Source organism: Triturus cristatus, chromosome 4_1, assembly GCF_964204655.1.
Source record: "Triturus cristatus chromosome 4_1, aTriCri1.1, whole genome shotgun sequence".
Lineage (NCBI taxonomy): Eukaryota > Metazoa > Chordata > Amphibia > Caudata > Salamandridae > Triturus > Triturus cristatus.
In genome coordinates, this window is record NC_140585.1 from 402,923,888 (window position 1) to 402,940,119 (window position 16,232).

The window sequence follows — 16,232 nt, forward strand, 5'->3', positions numbered from 1 at the left end:
GTATATTGCTTTTTTAAATCGGCCATTGTGACAAGAAGTTACAGCTGAAACTGTTGACACTAATATGTATTTTTTCCTACTCGTTGTCACTATTTGTTTTATTTCAACAGTTAGGCGTTTTTGGGGGGAGGGAACCTTGACGGGTCTACATAAATGATGCTGAATACAGAATGTTATCTACATTTCCAAAATGTATCGTGTTCTGAGTTCATCAATGGGTTTAACACCTGCATCCACCACAAACTGCAAGTAGGTTGAAACAAGTAGGAAAAATGGGTTACCGCTTAGAAAAATGCAAAAACTGATAAAAAATAAATGTTTTTTGATTTAACTGTGATTGTTTCTGAAAGCTCTGAAGATGGTGGTCCAGGCGCAGCAAAACTTTTGTTGATGTCATTTTTAGAAAAAACAGCATGCTTTCTTGTTCAGGATTTTTTTTTTTTTTAAAGGATCGCAATCCTCCTGTCCCCCCCCTAAAAATATTTAGCTATATTTTGGCTGTTTTCTCGGATTCCCGAAGAGGAATCTGCAAACTGTGGGTACCTTTAGAATCTCCAGGATTTTCTAAAAGAACAATGCAAACTTGGCTTGAGTACCTTATTTGGAAATAAAGTTATAAAGCCGTAAGCGCGAAGTACCCCAACTAGCAAAGAGAGGGCTTAGCGTTGTAAGGGTGAAAAGCCTAGTAGGCAAAGCCTTAAGCTTGAAAGTGTTTAAGAGAAAGCAAAGTTGTTTGCTTTTTTTGTAATTGTTTTTGGTTATTTGCCTTTCAAGCTTGTTGCAGAGTTGGTCGGCTGTGATTTAAAAGCACGTCAGTTCAGAGTGTGAAAGTATCACACTAATTTAAGCAATAGCTGGGCCTCTTTTTTCTTTTTCTTGAAATATTGTTTTGAGTATTCTGAGCTCGATGCAAGTATGTGAATATATATATATATCAGGACACTGAATTTCTTTCTCAAAATTGAAGGTTAGTGTGGATGAAAAGAGAAAAGCAAGAGGTTTGGGAGCAAATTTTGAACCCTCCTCTTGTTTTATGTATTAAATCCTGATTCTTTTAACACGATTAGGTATTTTGTATTTTTCCTACTTCTCTTTCTCTTCCTTTATTTTTCAAACAGTCAGACTGTAAAGCGTTCTACTTTTATAGGATGTCATAACTCAGCAGGTTTGTAAGGAAGTTCTTTTCTGAGGCAGGCATCAAATTAAATTTCATTCTTCCTCTGTTTTGGTATAAATCTTATCCTTAATGTATACTTTTAGTTTGTTGTTTCAGGCAGAGGATGTGAATTCTCTCTCTCATGCCCACATTATTAAATTCTAATGTATTTTTGTTTGGTTAAGGGTTCTCCGTTGTCTGTGTTTAAGTGGACATACATGGAGGTTTGCCGGTGTGGTTCTTTCAAAATGGATGGGTAGTTTGGAAAATAGAAGCATGGCGCTGGCTCTCCTTTAAAGACAATTTGTCAGTCTGTTTTACAGACCATTCTCCTCCAAGGCCAGATTTATCATAAATGGCTTTCTCTTCTCCTCCATCAGTTTCTTCTTCCTGGTCATCTCCCAGTTATGATACCAATGGCACTGATGTGTTTGTGCCTGGAGGACAATGTTCAAAGAGAGGATTTAAATTATTTGATTGCTTATGGTTCATCAATGTGCACCTTCCATTGGAGGAGAAGCAGCCCTCTACGAGCGAAATGATTTTCAAACAGGTTAATAAACCTTTACTGCCTAAATTTCCTGTCCTTTCTACCATTCAGGGTTTACTTAAGAGGGAATGTAGGGATCCAGAATGCTCTTCAGTACCCAGGTTTATGGGTAGGTTGTATTCTTTGTCTAAAGGTGAATTCGATCTCCTACAGAAATGTACAATCGATACCTCTCTCACTAATCTCACGGGCCATCAGCAAAAAAATTCTCATATGATATTTCTGTTTATGATCCAGTAGATAAAATGGCTGAAACCTCCTTGGGTTTTTTTCTGTTCCCGATTTGGATACCTGGACTGCTATTTATTCGGTTTATACTTTGTAGGCTCTTGTTAAAGATTTTCAAGTTGTTTTGGCTGCTCAGGGGTGAGGATGTGTCTCAGTTGTTAGTGACTATGGAGTCTCAGGCCAAAATCTGTCTGAAATAACATTTGACTTTCTGAAATCCTTTGCCATTATTTAAGAAAATGGACACTCGAAGGTTCATTCTTTTCAGAAATCCTGCAGCTTCAAAATGCCTTCTTAGGGTGACAACCTTTTTGGAGACTGTTAGTAAAAAGTCCTGTAAGAGAAGAAAACATTCCCAACCATCTTAAATTTCAGGAGAAGCCCAAAACAAATGCAAAAAAAGCCATTTGAATGTCCAAGTTGTAGGAGAGTGGACCCTTCCTGAAATATAGCTCGTTTTAACCAAAGCAATCAGAGTAAGGCTAACTCCTTTCAGAAGTACAATCGGCATTCCTGACTGTGCCATAATTGAGATTTCTTTGGTTGTAGTGAGTGAAAGGATAACCTTATTTCAGAAAATTTAGCAGGAGAAAATAAGAGGCAATTGGTTGAACCCAGCGGTGTCTGTGGGCCATGCCTTAGAATTTCAGTCGATCTTTCAGAAAGATCACTATTCCGAAAGATCAGTATCCCAGGAGATCCGACTAAAAGACGAGCATTGTCTCAGAATCTATTGAGTCTTAACTAAAGGAAATGTAATAATACCAATAACATAGTTAGAACGGGGTCAGGTCTGATATTCGCCAGGTTTCATGTTAAGGGAGCGAATTGAGCGTTTTTCTAAAGACCATTAATTCAAGATGAACACTCAGCCGCACGTGTTTCCGTTGGTGTGGAAAAAATATTTCCTGGCTTCGTTGGATCTATAAGATGCCTATTTACATGTTCCCATCAAAGAAGCTTACCAGAAATTTCTTAGATTTGCATTTCCGAGGAATCATTAGCAATTTCAGGTCACTCCTTGGGAGAGGCTTTAAGCCCAAGAGTTTTTATAAAGGTTGTGACTCTTCTAAACAAAAAGAAAATTCAAATTCATCATTAACTTGGCAATCTTTTAACTGTTTCTCAAGCCAGGGAGAATCTTATCAAAAGGGTTCAGGAACTGGAGTTCACTCTTTGTGAGGCTTCAATGCCCGATGCAATACTCTACATCGTGCTTCAACGAGCTGTGTTTGCTCCAGTTAAGTTGTGCAGGGAAGCTTTGCGTCTGTTCTGATAGTCTGGAAGCCAGGCGGCAACGCTTTGCGTCACTCTGCGTTGATTCCATTCAGGCAGGTAGCTGGGCGGCGAGGTTGTGTGGTGCTCCGTGTCACTCGGCGTCCATTCTAGTTAAGCTCGTTGCTGTGCGGCGAGGATTTCCGGGGCTTCGCATCGCTTCACACCAGATTCGATGAAAACCACAGCTGGGCTGGCAAGACACCTCGATCCCCACTCCCAAAGGTCCAGGACTGGACTGCACCACCTGGGGAGTTAGGACTCAAAGCAGGATGAGTTCAGGTGCAGGGTTCAAGAGAGTTGGAGCCTTTTCTGTCCCTGAGTCTGTGATCAGGAAGCCAGCCAACTAGTTCTTGGAGTCACTCTGGTGGTCCTGGGTTCAAGATGAAGGCCCAGTCCTTCTCACTCCGGCAGCAGAGCAGCAGTCCTTCTTGTAGCAGAACATCACAGCAGTCCTGAGTCTTTCACAGGTCCAGCGGTGAACTGAAGAGTTGGGTCTGAGGATTCCAATAGTTAAACCTGGTGCTAGCTTTGAAGTAGGAGAAGGTTCTAGAAGTTTCCACCCCCAGAGCTGTTATGAATTTCCTGTGTCTGTGCCCTGGCCCCAGCTTGTCTAGGGACACAAAAGACTAGGGCGAAACACTTTGTGAGTGTGCTGTGGCAGTCTTGAGATGTGCAAGTGTGGATGGTGAGAGCTCCGTCCCCCTAAGAAATTAGAGATGGCCCATCATGCCAACACTTATTCCCCCTTTGTCTCACTGTCTGGGAGCAATACACAAAGACCACTTGCTAGCTACACCTAGTCACATGACCTAGGATACCGGCTGCATGCACCAAATGGTTGTGGTAACAAAATGCCAACTTTCTAAAAGTAAAAGACACAATTTATGGAAGTAATGCAGAACAAATCAAAACATTCACCCCCAGTCAAGCGATCTGGGTTAAATCCATCATTCTTTTGCTCACCATGCCACCCAAGTTTAGACCCGGTCATATGCAAATCAGTCTTGACCCTGTGTCTCATGGGAACAGTCCAACGCGAACTGCCAAACCAGGTTCTCCCTGGACTGGAAACAAGCATTCCAGGGGTTTCATCCCTCATCAGCCAGGATAGCTTGAATCCAATGGTACAGTGAGCCTGGGACCCACGTCTGGGCATATCCGGCGCACTTAGGGCGAGGAAGCAAAACACACACAATTGATGGATGGAATGCAGAACAAATCAAACCCAGATCTTTGTACTAGGGTGAATGTATGACATTGTTCTACATTCTGTCAATTGATTGTTCATTTTGCAACTTTAAAAAAGTGGCATTTCAGAATTGTGATGTAAAATCCAACTTTACCATTAAAGAGGGTTTTAAATTACAGTTCTTTAGACGCTAAACTCGCCATTCTCATCTGCTCTGAATTGAGAGATATCACTCATTAAATGTAATAGGGTAACCTAATGTTATCCTATGGAAGATGTAGTCCTTGCAGTAGTGAAAAACAAGTTTAAGAATGTTTGACTACCAGAATATTTTAAAGTTAAAATTAAATGTCAAACGTTTTAAATACACTGTACCCTGTCCTGTGGGCTGTTTAAAACCTACCCAATGAGTGACTTGTATGTATCAAAATGGAAAGTTCAGGCCTGGCAAAAGGTTTACTTTGATGAAATGTTTTCAAGTAAGGATTTACCTGAAACCCATGCACCCAGCTGTGGTATTTAGCATTCCTTTTTCACAATGTACACAGATACTCTTATGTGTTTTACAATTTTCTATTTTATCAATAGTTAATGTCTACCAATATATGTAAATACAACACTTTCTTCAATTGCATTACATATTCTTATACATGTCAATGATTTACAACATATATCACAATCCAGCAATTCTTGTTATGTGGGTTCCACTTTTCGATGCCCAATGCATTTCGGGACACCGTCCCTTCCTAATGGGCCACTGTATTCAACAAACATAAAAATGCAAATTTCAAATAAAAAATACAAACCAAGACTGACAACAAGAGTTAGCAACACAATTTGTATGATAATTTATAGCACAACTAAACATCCCCTATCACAGAGGTGTATCTTCGCTCTGTTTTCTTTACGAGTCATGCTGCAAAAAGATGTTAGTCAAGCAAGTGAAAAAAGAATACACTTCTGATGCAGTTCAACACCTTGAGTCCGTTAGGTTTAATTGATAAGATGGACATGAGTTGTTTTTTATAAAGAATACATACTCCAATCAACACTACCGTAGGACACTGAAGTTTGAGCACAAGGGGTCTACACCCTAGATATTGTGCACTACTTATAGAAGTACCATCCATTCACATTGACAACCGTTACCTGTTCCCCTTCAGATTTCAAAGCCTCTTTATTAGTTAGTTGTAGTAAAACTCCTCCAGTATTTTGTTTCATGGGGTGGTTCTAGAGAACATTGCAACCATAATCTGTGGTCAAAGGAGGTGAGCAAACTTCACATTAACTTTGTAGAGTTATCATAAATCTCTTTCATATGCCATGGAAACGTAAGCAAATTGTGGTTTCAACAGGTAGGACAATTGTACTTTGCAGCATCTTTAAACACATAGGAATGACTATGTTGCTTCTGTGGAACATCAGTTGAAATGATAGGTGGTATTCTCAGATGAAAAAAAGCCCAAATGATGTGTTCGTACCTACTCCTGCCAACAGTGCTGGACTCGAACATTGCAAGTTGTTTTTGTTCTAAGAAGTTTTTTCAGATTACGAGGTAATGTGTGACTCCTCCCGTAGCGGGCAAAGCACATGAGTACTTACTCCATTGTTAGATTTTTTTTTCTCTGCCATCTGGTTCGGTCGTGGACTGACTTGGATCCTACATTTGATTCATGCTGCTTTCATGCTTCGGGTCCTCATGGTTTTCTTTCCACTTCCAGTACAGAGAGAGGCTGTTACAATATAAATGTTGATATTTTGCCTTTCGAAGATAGTCTCATTACTTCGGGTCACTAACCCTCGGGTGGGCTTCCGGGCCCTGTGCCATTGGTTTTCCACCTTCGAAGTCAAAGAATGCCCATGTGTGGTAGGTGATAGAACAGGCCATCTTAAGAAATTGCCCTTGTTGCAATGCTAAATATCCCTCGGATGACCTCTACAGGGTGTGCAACCTTTGCCTCTCCTCAGAGCATGAGAATGCCAAGTAAGCTTTATATCTCATCTTTTGGTGTAAAAAGAGTCTTTGGTATCAATAATGGGCCCACATTAGGATGCAGAGGCAAGTGGCTGAAGAAGCCTGAATATCGTCGAAGAAGCATACTCCCCCAGTACAAGTCTTTGGATGTTGCCGTCCACCAGCCCAGCCCAGCCCAGACGTCATTGACTCCGGTGCATCAGACGCTGATGAGGAGGAAGAGCAAGGGGCTCCATCCACTGCAGCAGAGTTTGGGCAAATTGTGAAGACCACTAGTGAGTATGGTTGTTGCCCAGTCACACTGCAAGTATCATAAAAGAATGCACCCGGAGCCATAGCACCACTCTCAATAGAGAGAAAGGACTTCCAGCCCTGTGCATAAGAAACAGCCACCCTCAGGCCCTCCTCCCCCTTGGGCTATAACCAGCACACATGGAAGGCATCAAAGCTGAAATAGGATCCTCTAAAGACCATAGTATCCCCCTTCAACCTTTGGATCCGAAGAAGCCTTCCGGCGCTGACAAACATCACCCTTCGAGGCCATAGGCACCATCTATGCCTGCTTTGGCGCAACAAAAGCTCTGGTGTCAAGACCTCCTTCCACAACTGGCTCCAATAACTCAGAAATGTCAATTCACAAGAAATTGCAGGAACGTGTCCACGAAAAACAGAAAAGGCTGTTTATTCACCCTCAAACAGGAAAAATTACTGTCAAGGTTACTCCACTAGAGGGTGCAGACACTATGCCAGGGAAGGGGCGACTCAACTTTGAAGAAGAACATCTTCCAGAGACTTTACGAACTCCAACAAGGTATAATAACATGGCTGATGGCTCTTCTCCTCTTGCTTCCCATCACATCCTACACTACCACCTCTACCTCCTTCACCACTTCCACCTTCTCCTCCTCCCCCTCCTCCAGATTGGTCTCCGGGGTCACCACAATCCTATTCAGAGCAGGGGAGCCCATACAGTCCTTCATACAATTATGATGATCATCACCACCCTCAGCCTCAGGATGACCTATGGGAGAATATTGATCCAACAGGGGATCCAGATTTAGAGCATGTGCCTGTCAAGGCTTCCCCATGATGATACCACCAAATAGCACGGTAGAAATGACCCTTCTCTCCTCCCTTCAGAACGCTTTCTTAATCTGCATGAGTGTTCCATACATTTTCTTTCCATGCTAAAGGAGATGTGGGGTAGTTGCATCCTATTTAGAGAAGATGTTTAAGCCCTCTCCATCCAGCCACTTATACATCAGGCATTATGACTCTCTTGTGGTGCACACTGTCAATTTCCTGCACAAGCCACAGCAGATGTCCCGTCACCTGTTAAAGAGCAAACGCATAATCAACATGCAAAAGAATAGGAGTCGGGGCAGCTACACACTGGCAGATTGCTAATTCTGATAGCCTTCTTGCAAGGAATGATGGGGCTCAGTGAAATAAGATGGAGGAGCTCATCCAACAACTCCCTGAACAGTTCAGGAACTGTAGCGGGGAAAGTGTGACAAAGACCATTTTGTACAGCACCATATGCTGCACTCTTGACTCTGTTGCCAGAGGGTGAACACCTCGGTCATACTCTGTCACTCTTAGGGCTTTAAACATCCAGCTTTAAGCCAGCAGTCCAGCCACATCTGATCAACCTGCCATTCGATGGCAAACTTCTCTTTGGACCGCAGGTTGATGAGATGCTGGAAAAAAATGACTCCAGTAGTGGACTTTATTCACCAGGAGGGCCATCTCAAGGTTGACCACAGAGGGGAATTCAAGACCACCTCTCCTGACCATAGTCAATCATTTAAGAGCTAGCAGCAGATATACCATCAAGGGGGTAGAGGCTACACACTGGGATCTTCCAGGGGCTATAAATCCAACAAGGGTAGAGGGGTTCTTGCCAAAGAAGCCTCTACGTCCAAACACTGACTAACCCCCCTCAACCTTGCCCCAAAACTGAATCACACAGCACCTGTCGATGGGAGACTACACAATTTTCTTCCACAGTGGGAGGACATCACCTTAGACAAATGGGTCCTCGCAATAATAGAACATGGTTATTGTCTAGAACTGCTCTTAACCCCGCATCCACACCCTAACCCCGGAATAGCTCCACTTTGAAAATGTCTGGCGCTTCTCCTCAAAGGGGCCATAGAACAAATCCATTTTACAATACCAAGGCACAGGAGTTTACTTCTTATACTTCCTCATTCCCAAGAAGGACGGCTCAAACAAGCCAGTCTTCGATCTCCGGCCCCTCAACAGGTACATTTTAGTGGAACAGTTCCATATGACAACCGTACAACGTTATTACATTGTTGTACCAAGGCAACTTCATCACGGACATGGATCGAAAGGACGCTTATTTCCACATTGTCATCCGTCGCACCTAGCGACCTCAAAGAGCGTATTGGAGAGATGCTGTCTGGACGTTTCAATGCTCAGAAGGAGGAAGCACATGGGGTGTTCTTGGGCACTTACAGACTCACTTTAAGAATGGAGAAGCTTCGATCTACATCAGGAGTTGCGGTAATAGTGGTAGTGTGATCTGCCGAGTAGAAGGACAGGATTTGGCAAGTATTGTTGCAAAAAAACTGGTGATGATGGTGGGAAACGCTTGATGTTCCCAGACCTGAATCTCACCATAGTGAATAGAGAAACAGAGTTGCTCTGCATGGCTGCCAAGCATCAGTGGTCTTATCCAGTGCAATTGAAGGTGGTGCATGGAGGAGAGCAGTTTATTTTCACCCAAGTGGATTCCGCAAGTGCCTTAATGCAATGCAAGTGGTCTATGACACACCAGGAAAGGGGACATTTGTTCACAGCTAAGGACATTGAGAATGTCTTTTATTAGGGATCACTTCTTGTTTAAGTGTTTTACTATTCAGATTTAAGGGTTTCTCCTCTGTCCTTAACCTAGTGTTTCAGTTCAGCCAGTGAGGGCGAGATACTAGCTTTATCCATGTGCCAGTCAAGGCCTTTTTTGAAAAGTATTATTCTAATTGTGACTGTAGGTACCCACCGAACGTCTTTGGCAGGACCGTTGGAGAGGTGTTGGTTTGATGTGAACTTTAAGTGTATCCTTTATTTGCCTGATGAATCTGTTAGTAAAAAGATTTTAACCTAAACGAATGTTAGGAATTGGCAAAAAACTGTGCTCTCATTCAGTTACTGTAAATCCTCAAATGGCTTTTCCAAACTTGGGTACAATATAATCAGGGAGTTTGTAGCAAGAAAGTTTGAGCCATTGTGAAAATACCTAGTTTAGATTATATAGTTTGAGAATAGTTGAATGCTTTCAAGTTTTTACATGAAAATAAGCTACTTGATATTTTGACCGCAGGTTAGTGGTAAATTAAAAGAGCCTATCATGTTTAAGGGAATACTTTCTTCATGGACATTTTAGAACCTCTTCTATTTTCAAACAGCTCAACATTGTGCGAGCAGTCCTTCTTCAAGCCTGTCTTTTCTTGATCTAAATTATTAGCTATGATGCTGCACATCCGGTGCTTAGATAAACATTCGATCTTTTCAGCTCAGGAGGATTTTTAAAAAACCAATTCATTATGCATCTGGGTAATATCTAGCATACCTGGTGTTTTGGCCGAGAAGTTCTAGAGGATCAATTTGTTAAAACTTAAAAGGCCATATTCCTAGCTAAAGCAGTGAGTGTATGTATTCTAACTTGTAACTCCTTTCTGCTATCAGATGGTGAGTGCTGTACCTGAGGGGCAACTATGTTAATAGTTTGCATAGGGAAAGGTTTGGAACAGTAGGTACCACCTACTAATCTTATGCCCCCTGGACGATTCTCTTTTTATACTGACAATAACTACAACAGGGTTAGACACTTCTTCTCCGATTCACCAGTACCAAGGTCTTTTTTAGGCACAGGCCTTGGATTCTCCTTTCATTACTGTCCAGATATTAGCAGCTGGGTTGATGCCTCATTGGCATGGTTGCATTCTGTTTCCAGTTTTGTTTCATTGATCCTACAAGGGTTCACCTAGCAAATATATTTTCTGGTCTGTGAACTTGTTTCGCTGAGTAGGATTCAGAACTAGAGAATGTAAACGAAGATTATTTCGTTTATCAGACCCGAAGCTCCTCACACTGCAATCTGTGATACATCCTCTTCTCGGTCTGAGCATTGTTCCCATTGCGCAATGGTCTGAATTGTGGTAAAGGCATAAAATAGAGATTCTTGCTATGAGTGGTTGTCCAGAAATTAGCTTTCCAGTGAATTTTTTGCCAACTGAAGTTTGTAGACATTTGGTAATAGGACGTTGAGACGAGTATGGGCCACTAATTAGAAGAGAAGTTATGTTCAAAGTAAGTCTTGTTTTTAATGCTGTGTATAAAACATGGGCATCATCAAATAAAATGCACTGATGAATGATCCAGTGAAATTCAGTCAAGATGGATCCACGGATGTCTCACCCTGCTGGTAAAATGCATAACGTGCTTGTTTTCTTTGATTTGTGCAATTATTTTAACAATAATAAATACTAGTTTGAAGGGTTCATTAATGGCTATGAGGAGCCAATGGAAAACATTTTTGTTTCTGAATTACAGCTAAATATACTAGGTTTTGGGAGGTATTTAAAAAGAAGTGATTTGCTAAGATTCTGGGAGTTGCAAATTGAAAATGCAGGAATACCTGGCTCTTCTTGTTAAATATTAGTGAAACGAGCTGATCTTCAACAGTGTTCATGTGTAAGCTCAAAAATATAAACAAAGTCAGTATAGAATGTGATACTTGTTAAACAACTTAAATAGCCCCCGGATGTTTACCTGTCAGCAAAAATAGTTTCCGTAGTTTTTCTTTGGTGAACTGTGAAAACTATTAAAAAAAAATACATGCAATACATTTTTTATTTTTCTCAAGTTCTACAAAACGGAAAAAAGGCAGTTTTCTTAGAAGAAGGTAAGGGGTTATACCACTTTAAATCTGAATTCGATTTTGGAAGTAATTTGGTTGAGGAAATTCCCTTTACAATCCTTATGCTAACCTCTTAATGAGGTTGGGTGGAGGGACTAGAATTATTTTCTAATCAATAAAAATTCAGATTTTTGTAATTTATTCAATGAAAATTCAGATTTTTGTAATTTATTTTCGATAATGATCCAAAGTAAAGCATCATTTTGATTTCTATTTTAAGCACCAGTAAATCAGTAATGTTCACAAACTGATTCATGCTTTGAATTCAAAGTATCTTTTAATTAAATAATAATGAAATTGAATAATTTGTGCTAATTAGAAATACGTTACAATGTGCATTAATATTGATTTAGACTGCACATTGGTGTTTGCCCACTTTTAATTCAAACCACTTCCACCTTCCAAGGCAAATTCCATGAAAGTTGACAGCAGATGAGGATTGCTAGATTGACCTAGTCTCTCTTTTCTGTTGCCCATAAAGGGGAATGGGCAGACTGATCATTCTAGTAGACCTTATCCACCGTCATATTCCTTGAATCTATTATTTGGCAGTGCTATTGATTTGGTGGTGAGAGACTTGATTTTCCCATTTCTCCCAGGCTTGCCTAATGAGGTGCATGTCTTTTTTAGCTTTCATCAAATGAAGTCTTGTTTTCAATAAAAACATGTTAAGAGAGGCTTTGCCTATTTTTATGCCACTATCGCATCAAGGTCCCTATTGAGTGACATGGAGTAAAACTACAATATCGGCAAGGAATTTCTCTAGGAGAAAGGAATCCTTCACTATTGAAGGGCAAATACTGTTAAAACGATACCAATACCAAGCATGCTTCTATGATCTGCAAAATATTTGGGTACCGGTGAGAGATAAACAATGCATCTTTGCTGGCCCCTTTTTGAGCATTGTTTTGCAGGACAAACTAGGTGTATGCGGGACTGAAACACATCCAGTCGATGTGAAAAGATTCTCAGGCTCCAAACAGCTTGTTCACTCTGTGAACCATTTGGGTCATGGAGAGGTGCAGTATCCTACACAGCATCCAGCTATCCTGGTGGTAGTTTCTCAAGATTTTCAAGCTCAAAAGGCTATTACAGGTTTCAGTCAAATGCCCCGGTTCGTGCAAATGTCAGTCAACTGTGACATTAAGGTCTGGTAATCCCCAAATGGGTTTCAGTTCATTAGTGGCCCTCACGTGGACCAATGGCAAATCCTTCCAAAGAATGGTCTCCTCTTCCAGTTCTACTAGATCTGAAATTGTTGTAATTTAATGGGCACAAGCCAGTGTTTTTTACTGCTCCCTGCTCTGTTGAGAAAATCCTACTGACAAAAATCTAAAAATAGCTAGATACAGTGTCAACCAAATTTATGACCTGGTGGGGTACATTAGAAAGTGTTAAAATGATGATTGCCTCGCAAGTCAATTTCATCACAAGCGTATTTCCCTTGCTACTATCCCAAAATGTCTGTAAAACACTTCACAAGAATATTGCAAATGTATATGGCAAAAGAAAAAAGTCAGAATCCCAATGCATAAATTAAGTAGAATTAGAACACAAAGCTTATGTACCCTTCCAAACCTTTTCAAATTCTAAATAACATTCTTAATAAAACAAGCTTCCCATATTGGCACTCAGTACCTTGATACAGTATCTACCAATGAACTACAAAGATCAACCCATGCCTGTCTTTGAGGCAAACTGCTAATTGGAGTAGATGGGAGAACAATTGTCTGGATAGATTGGATGTGGAAAGAAAGTGTTTACATCAAAGCCGTAGGCCCCCTGACAATATCACAAACTTTGCATTGTTGTACAAACTTAACCTACCAAACATTGAGTTCTACAAATTCCTGAAAATTAAAGTGGCACTAAGTAAAATTAAGAAACCATCCCCACACAATGTAATTACTCCAAATAGATGCCTTACCCCCATTAAGCCATATAGCCTCTCGAATACCAATACAACTAATATCAACTGGAATATGCAAAAAAGTTGGAAGACTCCTGCAACAGGTTAAAGCTCCACCCCCCTCACAGCTGTCTTTCTGTAAACAAATGTATGGAAACATATAACCAAATCCAAGATATCACATCATTTAACCCAAAGCAAATTCTGGATTATCCGCAGGGCCTTTTGTACTCTGAACAAACCTTCAAAAGCCGGTCTCATAAAATCCGATATTTGCTGGAACAACCTGCTGGACACTACCTAATCCAGTTTCTGTGAAGACCATAGCACCAAGACCGCCCTGATCGCTGCCACCGACTACATCGGAACCCTCCCTGATTGGGTGGGGGGTGGGTTGCAGGGGACAGCGACCTTGATCCTGCTCTACTTCTCAGCAGTGTTCGACAGCACATCCCACCACATACTCATCAAGATACTCCACCACATCAGGAGTCCGGGAGACAACCTCAAGTGGATCGCATCCTTCTTCACAGGACAAACTCGGAGAATCCACCTACCACCATTCACCTTGGAACCCAAGCGCACCATCTGCGGCGTCCCTCAATGTTCATCCCTCCGCCCCACCCTGTTTAACACTTACATGATGCCCCTAGCCAACATTGTCGGACTCAGTGGCCTCAACATCATATCCTACACAGATGACACCCAGCTCATTGTCCTGCTCTCAGAAGTCCCTCCACCACTAGGACCAACTTCCACAACTGCATGACGAGTGTTCACCTACTGGATGAAGATCAACTGCCTGAAGCTCAACATGGAAAAGACAGAAGTGTTGATTTTTGGGAACAACTCCTCCCTGTGGAGCGACACATGGTGGCACTTCGAACTCGGACCCTCACTCACACTGTCCGAACACACCTGCATCCTTGGCATCAGCAAACTCACCATGAAATGCCAGATTAACACAGTCTGCCTGCTTCCATACCATCGGCATGCTTCGTAAGATCCTTAGATGGCTCCCCGTCAGCACCCGGAAAATCATTACAAAAGCCCTAGTTATCAGCCAGCTGGAGTACGGCAATGTTCTCTACGCAGAAATCCTGAAGAGACTCCATACTATTCAGACCTCAGCTCCCAGACTTATCCTCGACCTCCCCAACAGACCCATATCAACCCCCACCTCAGGAGCCTCCACTGGCTCCCCATTCAGAAAAAAAGCCAATTCAAGATGCTAACACATGCCTACAAAGCCCTCCACGACCAAGGACCAGCATACATCAACCACTTCTTAAACTTCCACCAAACCTACAGACACCTGTACTCTGCCTACCTTGCCTATACTCCCCACATCTGCCGTAGCTACAGTAGAGGATGATCCCTCGCCTACCTTGCTGCCAAGTCCTGGAGCGATCTTCCCCTTCACCTCCGAACATCTTCCTCTCTCCTGGAATTCAGAAAGGGACTCGAGAACTGGATTTTCATATGATCCCAGCAAGTGCCAAGCGCCTGGATACCGTCATGGCTGAGTAGCTGCGCTTTATAAATCTGAATTGATTGGTTGGTTGATTGGAATTGTAAAAAAAATACAAAGGAGACTTAGAACATATGATCATCTGCAAATGAGTAAACTCATTCTAGACAGATATTGAATTCATGATAAATAAGATATTTCAAACTGACGTACAACTCTACCCAATTATCCTTGCACTGGGACCTCGGTTGGTCACTGCCCTTTCTACCATCAATGTAACCAAACTCTGCATAGTAGAAATACTTTTAGCATTAGCAATCAAAACAATCCTCTGGGATTGGAAGACCTACAACAACATACCCTATCATACATGGCGGACCTGGGTGTGCTTCTTAAGAAGCTTCGATAACAATATATAGATTAGCAAAATTTCAAAACTAATACCGCACACCACCTGTGGTCCAAATGGATCTTTAGCTAGAAAATATAAAACCACAATGATGCATAACATTTTACAGAGAAATTCTCAGCTGTTACACACTATGATATCACAAGCAGCAAACAAGGAGGAGTAAACTTGCTACAAACACTCCTACACCAAAACCGACCAAAATCTCTTTATAGGCCCGGCTACCACCCTCCTCCCTATCTCCTCCTGCTCCCTCAACCCCTCCCTTTCCCTTTCCCCTTCTCTATTTCTCCCTCTCTCTTTATTTACTAACTGTCCAAGAATATTGATAGGTCGAACTGGCATACTAACACTAAAGCTATGATTGCATCTCTTTTATGGCCATGCTCTAAAAAAAATAAAACAATAAACCAGTTTAAAATCAAATCATAGGCTTCAAATTCTTGTTTCTCACCACCCCCGTTTGAGCAGTCATTCGTACTTTATTCACATGACTTTTGTTTAGGGAGCACAGTGGAAGCACATTTGACCACACAATATATTGACCATGCAGCCCCTGTCTTAATTTGAGTTGAGTTTGACTACTCAGACATTGAGAGAATACAGTGTTGTCTTTAGAATTTTTGGGCCCCCGACAAGGCATATTTTGAGTCCCCCTGTTCATAACAACTTCAAAATGTATTACCCATTTTCTGCTAAATGAAGCCCACACGATTCATAACAAACTTTCAGAAACAATCTTCATACGAAAACAATTGAAATATGTCTTCCCAGGCACACAAAAATCTTTAGGTTGCCACTGGGGAAAAACAAAAAGACTCAGAGGTAAAGGTAGGAAGAGAGGTAAAGCTATGGAAATAGACAGAGGTGAGCTAGATAAAGAGAACATTTCCAGCCACAGGAGGCCCCTTGGAATGTGGGGGGCCTGAGCCACTATGCCCATGCCTAAAACACCTCTGTGGGAATAGTACATTTACGTGAAAATATGAAAATGTCTCCCAACAGTAGGCATACTGGCTTCCTCTTCCGCCTTCCCCTCATTTCCTTCTGTATTGCTTTCATTCAGTTTACCCTGCAATGCAGAGATCCTAGATTGGGTACCATAGAGCTGGGCCCAGAAGG

General features: G+C 41.7%; 1 protein-coding gene across 10 annotated transcripts in view; it reads left to right on the forward strand.

The window, feature by feature from the left end:
* Positions 1–16,232, forward strand: part of PACSIN2 (protein kinase C and casein kinase substrate in neurons 2) — a 595,050-nt gene that overhangs the window by 552,245 nt on the left and 26,573 nt on the right. For 6 of the 10 annotated variants that reach the window (XM_085652484.1, XM_085652485.1, XM_085652482.1 and 3 more), the window contains one exon: positions 11,268–11,306. The exons of the other annotated variants lie outside the window; for them this stretch is intronic. In XM_085652484.1, the coding sequence (XP_085508610.1) occupies positions 11,268–11,306 (39 nt within the window). The remainder of the gene's footprint in view (positions 1–11,267; positions 11,307–16,232) is intronic. 10 annotated transcript variants of the gene reach the window in all.